At 46.8% G+C, this 23,337-nt stretch overlaps 1 protein-coding gene across 1 annotated transcript in view; it reads right to left on the bottom strand.

Annotated features, from left to right (window-relative positions):
• The window catches only part of Myo5b (myosin VB), a 274,660-nt gene that overhangs the window by 99,531 nt on the left and 151,792 nt on the right, over positions 1 to 23,337 (bottom strand). The window contains exons 6-10 of the mRNA XM_026783548.1: positions 19,373 to 19,516; positions 17,882 to 17,963; positions 13,037 to 13,144; positions 9,450 to 9,559; positions 4,332 to 4,597 (exon numbers count right to left, since the gene is read on the bottom strand). Of these exons, the coding sequence (XP_026639349.1) occupies positions 4,332 to 4,597; positions 9,450 to 9,559; positions 13,037 to 13,144; positions 17,882 to 17,963; positions 19,373 to 19,516 (710 nt within the window). The remainder of the gene's footprint in view (positions 1 to 4,331; positions 4,598 to 9,449; positions 9,560 to 13,036; positions 13,145 to 17,881; positions 17,964 to 19,372; positions 19,517 to 23,337) is intronic.

The raw sequence follows: 23,337 nt of genomic DNA, 5'->3' as shown, positions 1-23,337 counted from the left end.
CCTTTATAAGGGTTGTTGGGGTCATGGTGTCTCTTCACAGCCATAGAAACCCTAAGACATGGGGAGTATTAACTTCATCTGCCCTAGGCTTTTAGAGGTGAGGATACAGTATCATGGAGGCTGAATATAGACAGAGGAAAAAATTGGGGCTTCCTTTGAGCAATCAATTTATGGGAGGGGCATCTTCTAAAGGACTAACAGGTATGCCCAACCTATGGGTCACATGTAACCAAAGATAGCTGTAAATATGGCCCCTAACACAGAATCATAAACTTTCTTAAAAACAGTGATTTGTGACTTTCATGTATGCATTCGCGTGTATGCAGGTATGGGCACACACACATGCATGTGCCTGTGGATGACAGAGGTTAGTGTATGTGGTCTTTCTCAATCACTTTTCCACCTTTTTTTGAGATAGTCTCTGTCACTGAACCTGGAGCTCACTAATTCTGCTAGCCTGTGTGGTCAGAAAGCCCCAGGATCCTCCCCCTTCTGGCTCCCCAGCATGCCCCCACTTTTTTTTTTTTTGATAACTTGACCGCACAGTTCTACAGTATAAACCTGGAGGATGATAGCATTGCTTTGCAATGTCAAAGGGCTGGACACCCTGCATGAGTCCAGGAGATTGCACAGGCTTTGGAGTACCCTAGGATGTAAAGTTCTCTTCAGATGCCAGGATAGGACAGATCAACATAACAGCATCACATGGTCTGTGAGGTCTAACATTGAGGTTAGCTAGCTAGCTATGGTTACTCTAAAGTTAACAATGTCCTGTGACCTTCCAGGCCACCAAGAACTGGGATACTTTCGATAGGCCAGTGGGTAAATTCAGTCATAGAGTTTGTTCCCCTTCAGCACCTGCAGGTTCAGGAGAGGCTGGGCAGGCTTTTCTGAGTAACTATACTAGGCCTGTGTAGTCACCTGCTCTGGAGAGGGAAACCTAAGGCAAAACAAACCAATGACACAAAGAAGATTTCCTTTCCCCAGGAAATTAAGGCAATGATAAATCTAAGAAATTTGCTTACAAATATAGGGCGGTGCATCTACAGAGTAGAACTGGCACACGTGAAACTCCCCTCCACTAAAGGGTTAATGTTAGAATATGCACTACATTCCTGAAACCCAAAAGCAAATATTAAAATACCCTAAACTGTATAGCAAAGCACAATGAACCCTGACATTCATACTAATTTCTGGATTGTGGATACATGTGATGAGATGCTTCAGCTTGCTGCCTTGACTTCTACCATGATAGGCTTGACTTTGAACTGTGAAGACAAATCCTCTTTTTTGTGGGTTTTGTTAGAGTATTTTGTCATAGCAACAGAGAAAAAAATCGAAATAAATAGTAACGCCCATATCCTTCTTCCCTTAGTTCAATCCCCCTACTTCTTACTCCAGCTTCTCTTGCAGTGCTCCTTGGAGTGACTCGCTCATACTGCATCCTGCACTGTCCTCTGCCCAAATGGACTGGCTGGAATCAAAGCTTGGCAATTGAAAGCTAAAGTCAAAGACAAAAAAAAATAGTGTGGATTTCCCTCAAATTGAGCCATTTATTTCTTGATGCCTCAAGGATGAATAACAGATTACCCTTGTAACCAATAAAGTCAACAGAGGCAAATATTGGCTAATCCATGTGTAAGGAAATGCCAGCCAAAAGCTGCCAGGCTGTCCTCTATCAATGTCCAAGCCTGGCTGGCAGGAAACATCCCACAGGGAGTTTCATAGGTCCTTAGTTAGAACAGCTTGGCTTGGCATAACTGTTCTGGGCATTGCTTATCTTGCACTATTCTGGAGAACATAAAAAGGAGCTAAAGAAAGCAAAGGCATTCTGATACCCAGGCACTGGGTGTCTGGAGCTTCTGCTCAGAAGGCCTGCAGAGAGCCCAGGGGGTAGCAGTCTTCTAGAGGCAGCTACAACCTTTTGTACTTCATAAGCTACCTGCCAGTCAGCACATGTGGGGTTCAGATGTGCAGCGTGGAGCTGGTTCCTATGGTGCTTGCTTGCATCATGAGTGTTTATTTCAGGGTGGGCTCTGATCTGTGGAAACACTTACATTTATACATAAACATGAAGCAGCTCATCTGTAGTTCAGAACTCCGGCCAGCTCTAACTCCACACTGAGATTTAGGGCTGACCTTTAGGGCCGTGTTTGGAAGGAAGACCAGTAGACAGTGGCTTATAACATCTGGTCCATTTCCCGCAACCTACCTGTGTTACTGTGACAAAATACTCCACCCAAAGCAACTTAGGAAGGAAGGCTTTTTTGGATCATAGTTGGAGGTTACAGCCCAGGGTTTGAAGGAAGTCATAACATCTGGAGCATGGGGCAGGTGGTCACACTGTCCCTTAGGATGAAGCACAGGGCAATAAATGCCTGTGCTCAACTCATTTTCTCCTTTTAAATACAGTTCAGGATTCTAGCCTAGGGAATGACACCACCCATGGTGAAGGTCTTCTCACCTGAAATTTGATGGCCCAGAAATACTCAAGGCAGAGGGAAAATAAGAGAATCAGTATTGACAGCCAGGCAGTAAATTCTGTAAGAATGTGGTGTTCTCGCGAGGCAACAGGAAGACTTGGCAGAAGAGGTGCCCTGCTGACCACAGGGAGAGAGGCTTGCCCTGAGGGACCCCTGAGAGGATGCACCTCCCACTTTCCTTTGTTCTTCAATCATATAACTTCTTTTCTGCTTGAATTTTTAATATTTATTTGTTTAAATTTGTGTATAGGAGTGTTTTGCCGGATTGCACGCCTGGTATCCACAGAAGTCAGCAGGTGGCACTGGATTTAATTAAGACATTGGACCCACATCAGACCAGAGTTATAGATATGTAAACTACCATACAGGTTCTGGGAACTGAACCCAGGCCTTCTGCAGGAGCAACATGTGCTCTTAATTACCGAACTATCTCTCCAGCTCCAACACCTCGGGCGTTTTCTACCACCTTGAATGTACTTCTGTTCCCAATGATGACCCTTCTACTTCCCACTTCCTCCACCCAGTTCACAGCTCACCTCCGCCAGAAAACTCTCCCTGGCTCCTCTGGTTTGAATCTTACACACCCATCACAGAGAATCTAAACCCTCAGATGGACTCTGCTACAGTCTCGACAGCTTCTTGCATAGTGTACCTCTGCACAACACTTAACTCTTCAGCATGTTCCTGAGGTCTTTGTAATCCCAGAATAAAATTTAAGTCTTAAATTTAAGCTCCGTGTAATATGGTCCAAGCTACTGCATCAGAGGGAAGTGGGGGAGCCGGTCTGATTTGCACAGGAAGCGGCCCCTTTGGAGGGGATTCTCCTTTGTACCACCTTCAGTTCCAATCCACCATGCTGTGCTTCACTAGAGAGCCGCTGCTCTTGCAATACTGCAATCTAGGGGTCTGGATTGCTATTTTAAGACAGAAGCCTTCCTTCTAGGAGAATTGAGTCTATTCTTAGCTTAAAGAGGTCAAGGCAGTTGAGTGAGAAAAGAAGAGCAAAGGGGGATACACCCTGTCCACATAATGTCATGAGTCTAGATGAGTCTGAAATAACCCCAGGACAACTGGCGCACAACTCACTGGAAGCCATTGAAACAGACAGAAAGGGGTTGTGATCTGTAATCATTCAGCTCTTGGTGGCAGTCTGGCTAGAGAAAACCCATTTCTTGATGTCTTGTCAGGTATACTTCCCTCCAAGCTATGTGACCTCACCCTGCGGAGATTAGTCATAAATAAAAGCCTGTCAGTTTCCCCAAGATTCCAAAAGGAAGATCATTCTCACAAATGCTAATATAGAGCACTAGTCTATGCAGAATCGGGCAAAATTCATATTAAAACCATCACCTCCATTGAGGACAGTGAGATCAAGTGGTAGATAGAAATGGGATCTAGCAAATACAAAAACTTAGAGAGGCTTCTAGAATGAGGATGGACGAGCCCTTTCTCTCTCAGGGTCTGTTTCCTACTAGTAAAAAATGGATCTGACCCTGGCAGTATACAGTTGTAATCCCTGTACCTGGGAAGTTGAGGCAGAACAATTCCAAGTTTGAAGCCACTCTAGGCCACATAGCAAAACTCTTTCTTAAGAAAAATCATGCTATAGAGTTCATGATGGGGGCAAGGCTATCAGTGTTCTGACAGGGCACATCCTCCCTTGGGAGCTGCCACCTGTAAGATACTTGGTGTCTCTGGTTTGGGGGTCAACAGTGACTCTAGTTATAATACCTGCACCTCTTTAATTCTCCTGGCTAGGAGGACATCAAGGTCTTTGCTGGCTCCTAAATGCCAGCAGGAGCACACTGATGAGCAGCAGCAGAGTGGAACCTGGGAGTGCAGGCTTACCCATAGATATCCAGGACCCCGATGAAGGAGTGTTGCTTAAGGGAGGAGTGCAGGGCCTTGTTGATGTGCTCCACAATCCAGGAGAACAGCTGGGCATAGATGTGCTTGGCCAGAGCATTGCGCGTGTTGACCACCTGCTGCAGGCTCATGGTCTTGACGTAGGTCTCCGAGGTGGTGACCAGCTTGCGATGGCACAGCCAGTGCTCCATCTGACTATGTTCCACTCCTAGCAGGCGGCAGAAGTTGCTCAAGTGTTCATCCTGCGGCTGAGGAAAGGAAGACATGATCAGGATGGGGAGGGGAGACAGGCTCCTTTGCACATTTTCCCTCCTGCCCAGAGGCCAAGTGTATGGCAGGGCACTCATGGAACCCCTTCTCTACCCTAGCAGTTAGTCCCCCACACCCTACATCAGGTAAGTATAGAGCCCGGGTAGCATTGCTTAAACTGATCATCACACCTGCCCCTGACCAAATTACAAAGACTTAAAGCAAATCACTGTGCACTGTTCCGGGCCCTTCCTCAACTGCCAGGTAATGGTCAGGTAACTGGTAGAAGGGACAGCACGGATAAAGGGAGCAGCCTATGAAGCGACAGTTTAAGAATGCAGAGGTGGTTCAGAGCCGGGAGCCAGAAAGTAGCAGATGCAAGCTGAGCATGCAGTACGCATCTGTAGAGGCCACATGCAACACTCGCAGCACTCCAGGAAACCAGTTCTCAGTCCCCACTCAAAGCCACCTCCTGTCTTCAGGCTTCAGTGCCCCTTTTGTAACAGGGACCAGACTGGTGACTGTCCCACAAGTTGGGAAGCACCCTGGTGTTACACGCCAGTCCTCTGAATCCTATGTGACTTCAGTGGGTGTGTTCAGATGCGCTGGTAAGAAACAAGCCCAGACCTAGAGGACAGCGTTTCTCGGCAGTGATGGAATGCAAACAGGCTCCATTCACACAGTGTTCCTACAAGCTTCCCAGCTGCCTCGAGGACTGCCTTTGACCTGACCTGTGCTTACCAGTCACACCGCCCACCTTTTAAACTAGGAGAACATCCAAGTCTTCCACAGGGTTGTGAATCATTTCATTAAACCACCTAAGTCTCTTGGGAAATCCCTGTTGCCCATTCAGGGAACCCTGTAGAAAACCTACCATCCTTGGTGGTTATTCAGACCCTCATCTTGTGGTGCTTGGCAAAGTGGTTAAGCCAGTTTATGAAATCTTTTAAATTCATAACATGATATGCTACTTCCTGATGTCACTAGATTGCTTATGGCTCTCAATTCCTAATGAGGTCAGCTGTAGGATTTAAATGAGGGCTTATTTAATAAAAACATTAACATAGACAATGCTATCATTTCCCCCTTAACATTATATCCTCAGGCCATTTACCCCCATCAGTATCTAGCCATCTAGCAAAAAGGAGACATTATTATAAAATAGTATGTTAGAAAAGAAAGCTCATCCCCAAACTCAAAATCAGCGTGTTCCCCAACCTTAGGTGAGAATGCACCCTGAAGAGCACACTAACCCAGTGTTACACCAGGTTAAACACAGCTGAGCTCAGAAGTACAAGAAGACAGTTATGATAAGATCACTCCCTCTCATCTGAACAAAGATCCTCGTCCCTCTAGGGTCAGGCTCCCCCTTGAGAGCTGCCATTCTGGTCTATCCTGAATTAGAGATGAAGAAAATGAGGCTAAGTGAGTGAGGCTCCCTGACCACCCAGAGAGACAACCAGCTTGAGTCCTTCAGGCTCACTAAGCAGTTAACGGTGTCATAGCTACTTCTGGCCACAGCCTTGACTCTGTAACCACTCTACCTCTGCCTGTTCCAACATAATGGTACCAATCAGGGTAGAATTTGGAGTCTGCTTGGCAGGCAACAAGTTCACAGGTGGCAAGTGTCCAATTTGTTCATCTGACCTATTTTTAAGGAATTCTTAATTGCTAGGTACACACTACAGATGGATCCCCTGACATTTGAATGAGTGGTTTGCCTGCAGCAAACAGCATGGACTAGCTCCCAGGCCCCCTCATGGCTCCCAGCCCCCATGCTAGAACGTGGCAGTGATGGAGCCACAGTCAGGGAGCTGACTCTTTAAGAGCAACCAGGGGACAGGTTTCCAGACACCATGGTGGGGACTCCTCTGCTCCCACTCACTCCTGCCTGTTGATTAAAGGTGCTAACATCAGGCCATTACATTTAAGTATAATTAGATGATGATAAATCCATTAAAGCAGCCAGCGTTATAGACAGCGGGTTAGTTTTATGAGCCTGTATTGCCAAATTCAAAGGGAAAAATTGCCTCTGGTGTCCAAGTAATTGCACACTGCCGCATCTCTAAGGTAACACGGGCAATCATGGAACACATTCTCATGCCTTAATTAAAAACAAAAACTACAGAGCAGAAGGCACATTGCTTAGCAGTAGACAGCAAACCTACCTGTGTACCAGAGGACCATACCAAGGATCCATCTGAAAGGGGTTATCAGGGCATGCTTCCCATAAGCAACGATGGGCCACTGGCAAGTGTGCATGGGTGGACCACATCACTTGGTCAAAAGTTTGAGTAAGTAAGACATGGTACTGGGAAAGAACCCAGGATGGGCCTTGTCCTGGCACGAGCATTAGTCATTCCTCCCTTTATGAGAGAGGTTTCCCTCTCTGGGATTTATTTAGTTTTGCTCCTCTGTATAGGAAGAGACATGCTCTGGAAAAGGTTCATTTTGGCCCAAACAACCAGAAAGGCATGAATCCAGAACTTATCAAGATCACCATCAGCTCCGAGGGAAGGCTTCCATATGGGGCTGTGTTCTCCCCCCACCCACAGTGTGTCGAGGAGGAAGCAGGTATAGGGAGGTGAGGGGGCATCTCTAAGTTACATCCCTGTGAAATGGCAAGGTCAGGATTTGAACCCTGGCAACTTTGGCGCTGTCATCACTCTCGCAGCCTAGACCTTCAACCTGTGCTCCTAAGTTTACCAACTCAGTTCAGAGTGTATACTGATGGTACCATCTTCGTACAGACCTCACAAACACATGGTGCCCCTACGTATCAAGCAGAAAGTGATGCAGCAGACATGGCCCTACAGTTCAGTGGTGGTATTGGGGACCAGGCACCAATCAATGATGTCCCCTCATCTGAACACCCATGAGTGAAGGACTTGTCATAATATCAGAGACACTGTACCTACAAGCCCAAGGCTGGACTTTCCAAAGAAGAAACCATCCCTGACACACCTCCGGGACACGTGCTCAGAACCCCACTTCCTCTCCTGCACCCGCTGAGTGTCTCATCACACTGGCTCTCAATTTTACACCATTGTGGCCTATACACCTCAATGAGTCACCCAGTTCCCCATCTTGGAGTGCCTCCTGGGCCCTGTACACTGCAAAAGTGACTGAGAACAAGTAGACTTATCCTCTTCATCAGTCCAGAAGAGTGGGGGGAAGAGGATGGAGAGAGAGACATCGTGAATAATCACACAAGGAACACAGTGCCAAGGGGAAGCAGGTAAGCTTCGCATGCTGTGAGACTCCATGGCAAGGAGGCCAAGCATGTTGCTCAGGTGGAGAGCTCATGCTGAGGAACCCAAGACTTGATCCCTAGCAACACAGACACACACCAAAAGTGCATATCACCAGCCTAAACCAGGAATGTGTCAATGTGTGTCTTCCCAATCTTCCTGGTCCCTTACAGAATTCAGCTGCCCTAAAGATACACAGGGCATTTGCCAGGAAGGGGTGTGCATTTGGGAGGCATAAACACTGCATGCTTTCCTCCCTAGGGCAAAGACCCCAGAGGGCCAATTCTTCACCAGCCTGAAAAACTCACTCCTAGGGTCAGTCTGGGCCTATATTCACCAGAGAGGCCGTGGCTCTTGGGAATTCCCCGCTGGCTATCCAGGAATTACTGTGCCATCTCTGCTTCACTGCAGGTTCTATGCACCCCACAGTGCACACATGCACTGCAGCTTGTGGGTGTTGGACATCAGAAACTGCGCTGGGATGTGGCAAGCTCCAAAATCCTCCCTTTCTCAGAGGTACCGAGGCTGCAGAGTCCAGAGTGGAGAGGGCGACGGTCCAGCACCAGTTCACCCATAGCAACATTTCTTGCTTAAGGACAGTGTGTGAGGCTGGGGAGGAGCTCTATTGAACCCTGAGAGAGTTCAGGTCTTTTCCTCCCTAAAGGCAGGTATATTCTGAACTTCTTCTAACCCTAGTGCCACACAAATAGCAGTATCCGTAAGTAGGAAGGGCAACGGCTGTAGCTTGTGGCATGGTCACACACCTACATCTGAATTTTGTAGCGACATCTTTGGACTTTTCCTAGAATCTGGTTATTTAAACCCCACATCCCGAGAAGCAAGAATCACACTTTACACTTCCTTCTAGGCTAATCACAAATAGGCGCTGATGTGGGAAGGTGGCCGATGCACTTATTCAAGGTCAGAGTGCCAGTTTTAGCCCTGGCCAACAGTATTAACTTGCAGTCAGGGCACAGCAGCTGCTGTCTACCCCATCACATGGACTCCCGCCAGCATCCTCCATTCCACACACACACACACATTCCTGTCTACCGCAAGTCCACTGTGGCACTAGGCTCAGGGGAAAGGACCTTTATCTGGAGCCTTTAAGGAGCTGTCACAACTGGTAGGCCTTTGACTGAGATGCCTTGCTTAATATTCTGCCTCGGGCTGGGAAAAGGTCAGCACGCGCCATCCCAACATGGCCATCCAGTTAGAATGCCTGCTCTTCAGAAGCAGCCACAACGACAGTGTCCAGTACTCCGTTTCTGTGCTGTGAAGAGCTCAGGCTGCAGCCCACAAGGTACTCAACAGATTGATGACATTGTGTAGAACTCTATGTACCTCAGAGTATTTGGAAAATAACCCCATCAAACAAATTTATTGACTAGCCACTAAATGCCATGCCACAGTGATAGAAACTGGATGGCAGCTGATTTGAAATGGATTGGTTCTTAAAACTTTATCAGTGAGAAAATAGACGTCATTATTGCTCAGAATAAATAACCAACGGGTGCCCTCTAAGCACAGAAGCAAATGCCCATGGTGTCAGGCTGGAGGATCCGAGCTTACTGCACATTTTACCTCTGGTGCCACTTACTGGTATGCTGCAGGAATCCCCATCACGCTCTGACTGAATCTCCACACTTCCAAGATGCAAGATGGAAGCAATTATCTTAAAGATGCTTATTTGATGGGAATCCCGCACTCCTGAAGGAGAAAAAAAAAATGCATGAATGACATCCAATCTCTGTCCCTTGATAGAAAGGATTTTTTACCCTTTTCAGGACTTGAAAAATTGTTTGATTTTTCTCTCCTGGGTTAATGACTCCAAAACCAGCCAGGCCAAGTAATTACCACTCACCGGATCATCTCAGAGGGCAAAGGGGCTCCCACTGAGAGGCAAACAGCCTCACTCTGACTGTCTGGATCACAGCAGATGGGGCACCTTACCATTTAGCGTATTCAGGAGCACGGAGAGGCAGCAGTAGGACTGACTCATTTTGGACTTCATTTCACCAGACACTTTATGGATGCTTTTATGAGTTTAATAAGGATGGCCATCTATCTGCAGTCGTTTTTCTCCTAACTTAATATCTTGCAAACATCTGTGACACAACCACAGGGCCAACAGGGGAAGAAAAAGAGACCCCTCCATCACACCCCTGGGAATACTGTTCCAGGGACTGACCAGACAGCTGGCTTATGGGCAGTGCTAGCTGAAGGTGGCTGTCTGCCTTGTGATGCATGCCCCTTCAGTGACAGAAACACTCACAGCCTAGAAACACTGCGGCAACAAACTTGATCATCAAATTTGTTATTTGCCTACATCAATTACCAAAGGCATATCTCTTAAAATTTAGATTTAGTATCAAGGTATTAGTTCTTTTTAAATGTCAAAATATTTCAAACTTATTTAAAAAAAAAGTTGTCAGAACGGTACGATGAATGTTAATCAAGTTGCTTTCTACTGAAGAAACGGCAGCTGTTCCTCACGTTCCTGCTATTACTAAGGCAGAGCTTTACTCCAGCTATGGCAGCCAGTGCACCTGTCCAATGGGAGGCAAAGACTGATCTTACTAGGGTTAAAACTTTGCCTAGATAATCCACAAAGTGGACAGCCCAAACAGTTACCAACAAGGAAGCCCTTTCTTTTCTTTTCTTTTCTTTTCTTTTCTTTTCTTTTCTTTTCTTTTCTTTTCCTTTCTTTCTTTTTGAGACAGGATTTCTCTGTAGTTTTGGAGCCTGTCCTGGAACTAGCTCTTGTAGACCAGACTGTTCTCGAACTCACAAAGATCTGCCTGCCTCTGCCTCCTGAGTGATGAGATTAAAGGTGTGCACCACTACCGCCTGGCAAGGAAGCCCTTTCTTATCACAGGGTCCTCTGAACAAGCAAAACCTAAACATCCCATAATAAGGGACAATAAATGGTAATTGACCCAACACTACAGAGCAACCCCATACCCAAGGCTGAGGGAAAATGATGAAAAGGAAATGGAAAGATTGCGATGGCCACAGAATCAGGGTGCCTTCTGTTAGACTATGTCTTTTAGACAGGACAGGGAAGCTGCACCCATGAATCTCAACAGTGTGGTTGCCTAGACTAGACCTGCAGTGACCACAGACTTGACATGCCAACGTGGGTGGGGAAACTTTCACAAGGTCCCACGCTTAGATGAAAGGTTACAGGCAATCATTGACTGCTAAGAGAGGGTTACAGGCAACCAATGGCTGCAAGAGAGGGTTACAGGCAACCAATGGCTGTGAAAAGAGGGTTACAAGCTACCAATGGTTCCTAAGTAAGGGTTACAGGCAACCAATAGCTGCAAGAGAGGGTTCCAGGCAACCAATGGTTCTTAAGGGAGGATTACAGGTAACCAATGGCTGCAAAGAGCGGGTTACAGGCAACCAATGGCTGCAAAGTAAAGGTTACAGGTAACCAATGGCTGCAAAGTAAAGGTTACAGGTAACCAATGGCTGCAAAGAGAGGGTTACAGGCAACCAATGGCGGCAAAGTGAATGTTACAGGTAACCAATGGCTGTGAAGAGAGGGTTACAGGCAACCAATGGCTGCAAAGTGAATGTTACAGGTAACCAATGGCTGTGAAGAGAGGGTTACAGGCAACCAATGGCTGCAAAGTGAAGGTTTCAGGTAACCAATGATGGCTAAGGGAGGGTTACAGGCAACCAATAGCTGTGAAGAGAGGGGAAGTCAATTTTCTTCAGAGACATATGGTGTGTGATGCTGGGGGAAGCCAGAGGCACAGATATCAAGACATTCTCTATGTCCTCCCCTCCGTGAACTGCTTGGTGCTGACTGGCAGAGCATCAGGGTTCTGAATCAAGGACACCTCAGTGATGCAAAGGCAGCAGAATGTTGTCCTCATCTTGGGTCTGGTCCCTCCTACTTGTCATCATTTACCTGAGAGTCTAACAACCTCCCTGCTGAGCTCACATTGCACCTAGGAATCCACTGCACTCGGGTCAAACACAGCCTACTTGTTAAGGATGCTGGTCCTTTGCCTTGGACACACTTCTCCCTCTTCCTAGATGGGTCTAAAGTTTATCCACAACTCTGGTTCCTCTACTCAACAGTCCCTGAGATGTTTGGTCCCTTATACTAGCCATAGGAAGTAAAAGCACTTCCTCTGTCTTTGTGACTTCCGTCCTCAAAGCCCACTTCAGCCCTGTCCACAGTTCCTCACTCACTATTGCTCTGGGTGTAATGATGCTGTTTACATTCTGGACTAACCAGAGTGCTTTCTGTCTCCTGATAATCCACAGGTACAAAAGACGAATGCTACCCATGTCTCGGCTACCCAGAGAAATGACCACACTGGGACCAGTACACTAGCCCTTCATCTCCTCCCCATAGAGAGTGGAGTGTGTCCAGTTTGCTCACATTTAATTTGAACACTGACAAAACTTGGCTTCTACCACAGAACTGAACAGATGTTGTTTTGAGTAACCTGACAGAGAAGCCAAAAGCTTTCTCTGTCAGAGAAGGGCTGGGGAAGACACTGTGGCCAGCTGAGTCACTTTCTGAGTTTCAGGCTCCTTGAGCTTCCCTTTGCCTGGCTACGGGTCCTAGGATTGACTATTTTAACTTCCCAATTAGGAAAGAAGAATTGCTTTTCATCTTACGAACCTGGGAGTGCTTCTTCCCTAAAACAGGCTGGCATAGGAACAGTTCTCCCCATTTCTACCAAGCCCGTCTGCTATTGAGGGTCACAGAGAACTTCCTGCTTCGTGGATTACAACACATATGGCTAGCACACCAGCAATATCACACAGCCACAGGGCTTGCGGACACAGGGGTCTGCTTCTGGTCAGATGCTCTGGCTAGTATGCAGGAGGGAGGGTCTTTCTGGGGGCACACATTGCCTCTGAACTCAGACCACAGCACACAAAGACACGGCTACACTGGGCTTCTTTCCATCGCTTTCAACACCCGAGTAAGGAGCAGGACACTTTGTAGTGCCTGGCTCAAAAGATTATTTCGAAGAAAGCTTCCAAATTCTAAACATTGGAGCCTGAGGACAGACAGAGATAAGAGCACAAGAAGACATCTAGACATCTATCAAGGTTCAGATGACTTAGCAGGTAAGACCGTGAGACTGCTCCTCAGCTCCTCCCCTCCACGGGATCAGACCCTGTGCAGGCTACCCTCATTCAGCAGTTCCTTACCAAGGAGTGTGAGGGCTTGCCGTGTCTTCTCAAAGTCCTCTGCGTCATCGACACCCTCGATGGTGGTGCTTCCTCCGTGGGATGTATAGAGAAAGTCCTCTGCACACGCTGTGGGAAGCAGGAAGGAGGGAGACTCTAGAGAGGTCTTCACTCCCCATCACCTCCAGACCACCACCTATGAGGAGGTCTACCCTGAACGTGCTAGTCACACCGATTTTTGGTGTTAGATGGATGTATACTCCTTTAGAATACCCTATCCACAATGGACAATGACGCTCAGGTTGACTACACCACCACCACTCTAGGAGGCTAGACCAGTGCCTGAAGAGTAATAGAACATCTGCTGTGTGCTGAGAGTGGTTTCTGGAGGAAGGACTTTTCACACTTAGATGAATGGAGGCCAAGGTGCTTGGACTGAAAGAGAAAGCACTTCAGCCCTTTACCCACTCTGAGCCCCAACAAAAATTTTATGACTTGCTTGCAAAACATATTTAGCACTTTGGTAGCTAATTACTCCACAAGCTCAGGGTTCTGAGCAAGAATAGATCCAAAAGGCTAATAAAGCAATTCCTCCTCTTAGACTCACTTTTCAAAATAGCTTCTCTGGCAGCTTTCCCAGTGCCACCTAAAGACGACTCACTGTTCCTGCTCCCACTTTCCAGCACGTCAATGAGCATGACTACGGCGTGCTATGGGGCTGCACAGGCTTACTAGGAGATGACCAGGATGGAGAGCCACTACTGTGGCATTCCATTGAGAGATGATGGATCTTTAGTGTCCCACGACTTTTTTTTTTTAAACTCATTACCGAATGTCAGCCAAGACAGCAGAGTCACTAGAGACTACACAGGAGGACATCTGGCTTCCGCAATGGAGGGAAGGCATTTTCAGCATCTTCAAAAGATCCGTCACTGTCGAGAGCGAGGGTCTGCTGCCTGCTGTTCTGTGTCTGGCAGATCACCCCCACCTTTCCGACTCTGCATTTCCAAACTCAGGTTCAGATGGGTTGTTTCTTAGGCTGAGGTGACACTGTCTGTTGAAGGGTCTAACTGCCATCAACAAGGTCGTCTCTTTCTCTGCTTCCTCCTGTCTGCAGTCACTAGCTGTCCTTACACAACAGGACCCCTTAGTAAGAGACATGAAAGCAGGGTATGACTACTACCTCCCTCCCTGTCTGGCTGGCTGCAGCTCAACTGTCTTCCATTCAGGTCCATGAAGCCAGCACTATCCTTCTTTCCTACCCACAACACCTTCTTTTACCATCCAGTTACCATCTATCTCTCTCCCCCTTGCCCCACTTTCTCTCTCCTAAGAATTTACAAGGATCAATAAATACTAAAATGCCTAGTAACTGGTTCATCAGACAGACACTGGCCCGGGCAGTCAACAGAGCACAAAGAAGCTATCAATCTATGATGGGAGCACCAAACATCAAGGCCAATGTCACAGAGCTTGGACCTCACCTGGGAAGGCTGTATTCCAACCTGTGTGAGTCTATGGTGACCGTGATAAAAGTGTGTCAACACACTCATGAGAGTTAAAAGGAAGAGGGACTTCCTTAACTCAACAGATTTAATGAAGATGGGAACTTTACCATCACTGTTCCCCAAGGAAATTTCCACTAGACTTTGCTCTAAACTTCCCAAGGTCATTTTAACCATAAAGAACAACAATGGGGTAGAAGAATATGAGAGATAAGTCACAAATCCATGTCGTCCACCTCCAGACAGATGAGCAAGTTCATGCCAGGCTGCCAGAGGTTTCTGTATAATGTGGTTTAGGTTAAGAACAAGAGAAGGATCATGGTGTCTAGAGAATCTCCTGGAACTTCTGGCTAGCCCGTTTACTTGACTTTCCCAGCTATTTATCGGGGTTATCGGTGAAACCAACAACCCAGTTTGAAGGCTCATAGCCAATCCACCCACAAGGCCACAGGCTTATCATAGGCTCGTCATTTTACTCCAAGATGCTAGAAATTGATTGAATTGGGTAATTCTCAGGGATCCTGGCAGAAGCCAAGGGAGTCTGTACCTTTCACAGACAGAAAATAAGGAAAAGTCATTTTAAACCTCAATACAACTCACATAAATGAAAAAGTTAGGCAACTTCCCTATTAAAGTTCCATTCAGGACAAAGTGACCAGTCAGATGGATTTTGTCACTATTTGATTCTCCATAAAACCAACCTTAGAGAAAAATAGCTTCTGCAGGTTGGCCATGAAACTCCCCTCTATTCTGGGAAGACAAGAGGACAATGACAGTGGTCCTATTGTAGCTGCTTATCTGACCACTTGCGACTAAGAGCTGGCATCCAACCCAAAAGGCCCTAGGTCAGGCCAGTGCTCAAACAAGGGCCACTGAGAACTCGCACTGTCTGGGAGCATGCATTACTTTGTCCTTGGAAGTGATGGTAACCCTGGAAGGACCAGCCTTGCCAGCAACTGCACAACAGGATAGGCCAGCACAGCGGGTACCATCCAACGTGTCCTTTCTGGGCTCCAAGTAAACTATGACTTTTTATAGAAAACACATTAGCCTGAGACTATGCTTCCTGCAACATAGTGCTTACCATTCCAATCCTGTGATTGACAGGCTAAACTACAGTAGAACCTGCAGCTGTGTCATTCAATATTGTGCCAACATGGCCTGAGTTGAAGAATGAATCAAGTTATGTGAAACATACAAAGAACACCATAGGAACTTATCAGGAAGCAAGCAAACCCTGCAACCACTTAGGGTTTGAAAAAGAATTGCATATATGGAGCATATATTTGAATGCTTAGTCACCAGGGAGTGGCATTATTTGAAATGATTAAAAGGATTAGGTGTGTCACTTGGTTGGGGTGGGCTTGTGAGGTTTCAAAAGTTCATGCTAAGCCCAGAGTCTCTCTGCCTGCAGATCAGGATGATACTCAGCTATTGCTCCAGTGTCATGCATGCCACCATGCTCCTCACCATGATGACAATGGACTAAACCTCTGAACCTGAACAAGCCCCCAGTTTAATGCTTTCTTTTATAAGAGTTGCTGTGGTCATTGTAGCTCTTTACATTAATAGATCAGTGACTATGATACTACTTGATAGATTTTAGCTACTGGGGACACAGCTGGGACTGGTGCTGGATCTTCAGGATAGCTAAGATTTGGGGACATAACCTCAACAATCTGTTTTTCTCAGAGCTGCAAAGACCAACCAGCCTTTGTCTAGACAAACCAGCTTTGACATCATTTTTTAGCCAAAGCTCTCCATACATAGACCCAAATACAGATAATAGGGCAATGACAGGATGCTGCTCAGCTCCAGGCTGGCCCCTCATCATTCAGGGTCTGAGGTCTCAGAACCAAGACTCCATCCAGTCCCAGAGAGAGGAGGAAGGAGCTCCAGCCCAAGGAGAGAGATGCTCACTGAAACACAGTCAGGAATAAAAGCCTGCTCACTACTCCATCTCAAATCAATCTCATATCAATGCTTAAAACAAGGGGGATCTACTAATGCATTCATGGGGAAAACAAAGGATGGGCCCGCTTACTCGATAGGGACAAATGAGCCACTGTGTTGACTATGGTGGCTGTGAGGCACTTGGCTGTTTCTCTTCCTTCCAGTTAGTACTCCACCATGGACATGCTAGAAGCTTCCATGGCTGTTCAGAAGGGATCCACAGTTTTGCAGTACTGAATCTCTCTTGTCTTAACTGTGACTTATCCTTCATAGGTGTACTTTGCAGCCTTTACCACCAAGGCCAGCACTGTTCCTATCCTTTCTGTCTCAGCCCTAAAATATGACTCAACACATGGTGGTAAAGGGAAAGTGATCAGTTGCAGACACAAGTTTCTGTCTTTCTGGGTCTTACAGTGGCTCAGTCCCAACAAAACATACAAAGGCATATATTAATTATAAACGGTTTGGCCTATTAGCTCAGGCTTATTATTAACTAGCTCTTGCAACGTAAATTAACCCACAGTTCCTGTCTATGTTCAGCCACATGGATTGGTATCTTAGTACAGCATTCTCATCTTGCTTCCTCTGCATCTGGCTGGTGACTGCATCTCTGCCTTTCCTCTTCCCAGAATTCTCCTAGTCTATACTTCCAACCTATACGTCCTGCCTGGCTACTGGCCAATCAGCATTTTATTAAACAAATATGAGTGACAAATCTTTACAGTGTACAAAAGCATTATCCCACAGCAAAGAATATTATGCAAATCTCTAGACTGTCTGAAAGAGACCCATTTTTCAAGGTGCAGAAAGAAGACACACTTTTTTCTTTTAATAAAAAAAAATCTGTGCATGTATATTGTATATGTACGTGCTTGTGTGGGTTGGTGTGTATCCATGGAGGTCACTGGTCACACTAGGTGCCTTCCTTGCCCACTTCTCCCCCGCGTTGTTTTACACAGAGCTTCTTACTGAGCCTGAGCCATCTATTCCAGCTAGGCAGACTGGTTGGCCACAGAACTTCAGGAATTCACTTCTCCATTCCCTAGGACTAGGGTTACTAAAATGGATTCATACACAACTTTTATGGGGATCCAAATGCAGGTCCCCATGCTTGTGCAACAGCACCCGACTAAACCATCAGTCTTATAACATGCCTCTTAAAGTAGGGGACAACTGCACTGCTCTGCAAAACACGCTTCCCACCCCTTAGCTCAACCCTTGCAGGTAGCCTAGGTATAGTGAACCCTGCTTTAGTAACTGACAGCGAGGTTCTGATTGGGCTAAAGGACAGGACCACAGCAGGGGCAGAACTGAGACAAGAACCCACAAGCCAGGGTTCTAGACAGAGCTCCTAGCTGCCTGCCATAGCTTTGCCTTTGCAGAGGACCCTGGGTACCTGCTGACGTACTTAGAGCAAGTTCTTTAAATTCAGGAAGGCTGGCAGCAGCACAGAGCTGATAAAAGATGTGGTAGTTCCTCTCATCTTCTGCCTGGGGGAGAAAAGGAGATCCATTTTAGTCAGTGATTCCCTGGATCACCTCCTTGGCCACTCTGACCCCAGGTGGTGTGACTTAGACCACCCTCCCTCAGGGTTTTCTTCCACACCTTGGCCACCTGCAGTTTCAACTGCCTTATTTTCTATTTGCTACGACAGGGCCTTCTTATGTGAGGTCTTATACCTCTTGGCTTACATGGAAGCAGGCATTTCCTTTTTTCTCCCCTACATTAAACACCAGTGCCATGTCACAAATGGCAGGTCAGCCAGCAAAAACTACCATCTGTGTGCTGCTTGACTACAACTCTAAGACCTTTGCTACCCTGTTGGAAGCTCCTCCAGGGCTTGGGACTAAGTTAAAGCCGAGCTTGCCTACACTTTGGGGCTGGTCAGTCAGGAATCTCTGATGACTTTCACTGTACACACATAACTAGAATAGCCTTAAATCAGTAGGGTGGAGGGGGAGATGGTGTGTAAATATTTAGGAGCCCTGGATAGAGACAGCCATGGAAGAGGAAATCTCAAAGCCGGGGTAGAGTACAGGTAGCTTGTCGGTCCACCCAATAGAGATGCCTGCTCTCTCTGCTGCACTGAAGGAAGGATGCAGGACTGCCCAACCAACCTGTGAGGGAAGGTGGGGCTGGCCTAAAGGTTCATGCAATATTTGTTACCCATTAGCAGGGAGTCATCACTAAGATATAGCTCAGAAGACTCTGGGGGATTCTGGGGAAAGTTGAACTCTGGGGACTGGGAAGTCACTGTGCATAAGGAATGCAAGATACAGACTTGAATCAGGTCACCTCTGCCATCTCAGTCCAGAGGTGGAAGGATGGGGCTGCTGCAGGAGAATGGTGGATGGAGCTGCTAGTACAGGGAGGTCTCCAGAAACAGGGAGAAAGGGTTCAGACAGAGGCCAAGGAGGGTCAGCAGGGAACAATCAAGGGCTATGGAGGGGAAGAAATGAGGACTGCTTCCTAGGAAAGAACACCGTGTGTGTGTGTGTGTGTGTGTGTGTGTGTGTGTGTGTCTTGTGTGTGTATGTGTGATGTCAGCACGTACACCTAGCCACACCTGTATTTTGACCCACCCAACAAGCAGGTTCTTTGAAAGCTGCAACCCAGGCTCTGTGCATCACATTCTCTAACAGGAAGGCTGTAAAAGCCTTGGGAGGACCGCCCTGTCCTTTATCCCAGGATCGAGCACTTGCTTAACACACAACAGGCAAAGCTGTGCAAAGCATTTGCAGAGACCTAATGCTTAGTCTAAATGAATGTTTACTCTGAAAGGGAAGAATGAAAACAAGAACGTTGATCGCAGGCCACAAGACGAGCTGCTCTGTGGGCACAGGGAGTGGGCGGAACAATACTGGTGGCAAAATACAAATGACTGAGTCCTGCCACTCACCTGAAAGACCACCCTAGACTTCTCCAGCAAGTAGGTCCTCATGTTGGCCCCGATGATGTGGTATTTTTTATCAAAGCCAATCTCAATGAACTTCCCAAAGCGGCTGCTATTGTCGTTGCGAGTGGTCTTGGCATTCCCGATAGCCTGGATTAACAGACAATAGAAATGTGTATAAATGAGGGGAGGCTGGGAAGATGGCTTAGTCAGTAAAGCACATAGGTGCCTCTCCTACTATCACCTCACCCCCACTGGGCTTCTTGACTTCACTACTGTAGGCCTGTGGCAGCATGGTATTCATACACACACACCTCTGCAACTGTGAAGACAATGGGCTGAGTGAGAAACGCTGCTTGGTTTGTTTAAAACTAAGCCAAAACCCATGTCACTTCTCAGCCCCTTGTACAATCAGTGGCCACCGATCAGAGCTGTGTGTTCAGCCGAAGACCCTCTAGAGACACAGCCAGGTCAGAGAGACTCTAACCCACCATTCCTCTGCGCCTCTTTTTTTTTTTTTTCTGTCTAGAATACACATGTGACAATCTTACCAGTTACCCTGGGCCCACAAAGCCAAGGCCTAGAGAACCAGAGCCCCTGGCTCTGATGTTGTACAGCCATCAAATCGGTGCTTGGGACCATAGTTCTGCTGTGTTTAATCTACTGTGATCCCTTATGCAATCAAGCAGCCAAATGCTTTGCCCCACTGGTGAAAGGCCATCAAATGACATGCCTACCCCACTCTTTATTAAGGTAGACCAGGAAGTCACCCACCCTAAGGATCATTTCCTACAAAGCAGGGCCACAGATTGAATACTATGCAATAATCTTTTTTGGGGGGACAAGGTCTCTATCAAGCCCCAACTGGCCTGGAATTTGCTATGGAAACAATCTGGCCACTAACTTATAACAATCTTCCTGAGTTCTGGGATTAAAGATGTGTGTCATCACACCCAGCCCATAATACTCTTTAAAGTCAGCCACTAAATAACTGGTCTAATATGATTCTTCGCTTTCTGTAAGTCACAATATGAACACGCCAAAAATCGACTTTTCTTATTTTAATCTCTTCTGTTTCTTCACATTTTCAAGTGGTGAAAAAGGTAGAAAATCCCACTGCAACTTTTTAGTGGCCTAGAAAATATGACGTGCCCAGATGCTGAAAGGAAGATCCAAACCCACACCGTAGTCCAGGCTAGCCAAATCCAACTACTTATATCTGCTCCTTTCAAAGCCCCAGTGTCCTCTGAGATGAAGGATGGAGCTGAAGCCCATCTCTACTGCTTCACCAGCTAACTTCTTACACACTTGCACTTCATTCAGACACCTGTCACTGCTCTCGGTCTGGAGGTGAGCGAAGTGAAGCCTGCATCCATGCTTTCTGCTGGGTGAGTGGTTCTTGCCAGCACTGATCTGCCCATGTACCATTCCGCAAGTGTCCTACTGCATGGACCTGACACACATCCCCACTGCCTCTGTCCCGGATAATGTTAACTACCTCTCTATATGTTTTCTATTCCTGGTCTTGTGACTTACAGTCAATATTCCTCTTGACTAACAGAGCAGCCTGTGTAAAGTGTGAACCTGATTATATTCTTGGCAAAGGATGCTTCAATGGCTTCCACTACCCTTTAGTTTTAGAACCTCAGCAAGGCTCACACCCTGGTAGCAGCCCACCTAGTCTTGCCATTCATTACTCTATACTCAGTCCTTAGACCTAAGGAAACAGAACACTTCTTTATTCTTCCATAGCCCTGTGATTCTCCATACTCACACAAGGTTCGGCCACACTGTTTCCTTTTCGGGGGTTCTCTTTCCATAGCCCTCCAACCTACCAGCCATTCCTGTCCAAATCCAGACCTGAAAGCAGACAGGCAGCCCTTCCCTTCAAGTCAGAGGAGTTCCCATTTTTCTGGTCCCTGCACACACTCTGCTCTCCCCTCCAGGAAAAGAGGGGTGCACATGTACCCTGATGGGCTTCTCATTCCCCAGCACAAATGCCTGATTCTTGAGCTCCAGGGCACAATGGCAGAAGGTCACACTTCAGTGAGACAGTTCTGTTTTGAAGATAGAAAAGCCGACTGTCCTCTCCAGAATATTTGCAAAAGTTAGACATCCTTGGGTCTCTGACGTGAAGCCCTGGGCGGGGGCTGCTTATTGTGTCAGTTCATCGGGACAGGAGCTCTCAGAGGCAGTCATCTCTTCTTGTTGTACATACAGGGAAACAGGCTTGGGAAGGGCAAATAATTTGCCAAGGTCACATGGCTAGGAAGCAGGCAAGATTCAAATTCAGATACACCTGGGTTCTCAAGTCTCAACCCAGGTTATAGGGAATCAGTCCTTCATCTGCCTCACAGGTCACCACACACACCAGACAAGAAGCTGCAGACATGGGGGCAAGTTCCACAGTTCTAAGGACCGAGCCAAATCAGAAGTGAACATAGACAGTGATACCAATCCTCCAAGGAAACCCTTCTTAGCTCAGCTGGCAGAGCGGAGGACTGTAGAGGGTGGCAGGCAGAAGTATTGATCCTCATTTCTACCCTCTCAAGAAATAGGAGAGAAAGGTGCCTTTCAGAAATAAATCACACTAAAACCACAAGGAACCAAAACTCTACCCAAACTCCCAAGTGGGTGCTCTCCGCTTCTCCAGGCAGAAGAAACTCTGTGAGTTCAAGGCCAGCCTGGTCTACATATTACGTTCTAGGCCAGCCAGAGCTACAGAATTGTACCATGGTTCACACACACAAACAAACAAACACCACTGCATGTTCTTTGCTGTTTATGCATACAGGAATGTGAAATTCAACTAGACCTTCCTGTATAATTGTATAGTAATATGCAAGAATACAATGAATACTTTTAATGTTGGCTTACATAAACCGAGACGTCACCATTAACTTGTGGGCAAGAACAGAGAGAGGAAGGGGGAGCAAGTAGTCATGCCAGCAGAACGAAAAAGGCTGGAAAAAAGCAAATTGCAGTGAATTTTCTAGAGAAGAGAATCCTATCAATGGAAAAAAGCATAGTGTGGACAAAAGGACAAGAGGGTCTCAGAAGAGACAACGTTGGCTGGAATGTTAGACCACATAAGAGAACACCGGATGTAGGCCATGTAGGAAGCAGAAGCGTATATGAATCTTATATGCAGGCTAAACAACTGCAGCTAGTTTTAAATCAATAGCAAAGCTAAAAATCCTAAAACTCACACCTTTGGTCTTTTTACTTTTTTAGGTCAGTTTTGTTCACTGTATCTCTGACCTATCTCCTTACAGTAGGGGAAATATTTCTGGCTCTCACAGTTGTATGTCTAGTTTCATGATTCCTAAGCTGTCATAGGGTCCTCTAGCCTGGACTTGGGTTCTGCCCCTACCCCCACCCCTGGTCTCTTGATTAGTTTTGCTCTCCTAATCAGTGCAGACTTAGGGACAAATCCCTCCTAGGATGTTCACAAGCTCTTAAAAAAATGGGGTCAGGGCACGCTAGCATTGCTAAGGAATCACAGCAATCTGCCCAGTCAATCCCAGCCCAGCCTCCATCTCCATAATTAAACAGCTGCCACTCAGCTCAGCCTACTGGTCCTTCTGCATCCTCAGACTGCACTCAGCTTCCAGTCTCCCTGGGAGGTATCTTCCCTGAGAGCGAGGAGACACAACACAGTAACTGATGGCTTGGGGGCGAGCCGGAGAACTCTTCCCAGGGACTGGGCAGAATCATCGGTAATCACTGCTCCCAGTTGAGACTCTGTTCCCTAGACCTCTCTGAGGAGCCACAAGCTGATAACTTCTTAACCAAACCTGGAACATTTGAAAAGTTGCGCTCTCGATTTTGGCAGGCAAAAAGTTCCTCACTTTCTGTTGGCAACATTCTAACCCCAGTCAGGATCCCTCCTGGTTCTGCTGCTTCCTTTTCACAAGCAGAGTCAAACTTCCAGTAAAGATAGCACTAACAGTTCACAATTGATGGAAGGA

The sequence above is a fragment of the Microtus ochrogaster genome, chromosome 18 (genome assembly GCF_000317375.1).
Source record: "Microtus ochrogaster isolate Prairie Vole_2 chromosome 18, MicOch1.0, whole genome shotgun sequence".
NCBI lineage: Eukaryota > Metazoa > Chordata > Mammalia > Rodentia > Cricetidae > Microtus > Microtus ochrogaster.
Note: the sequence above shows the minus strand (reverse complement) of the source record. Positions and strands in the feature narration are given on the sequence as shown.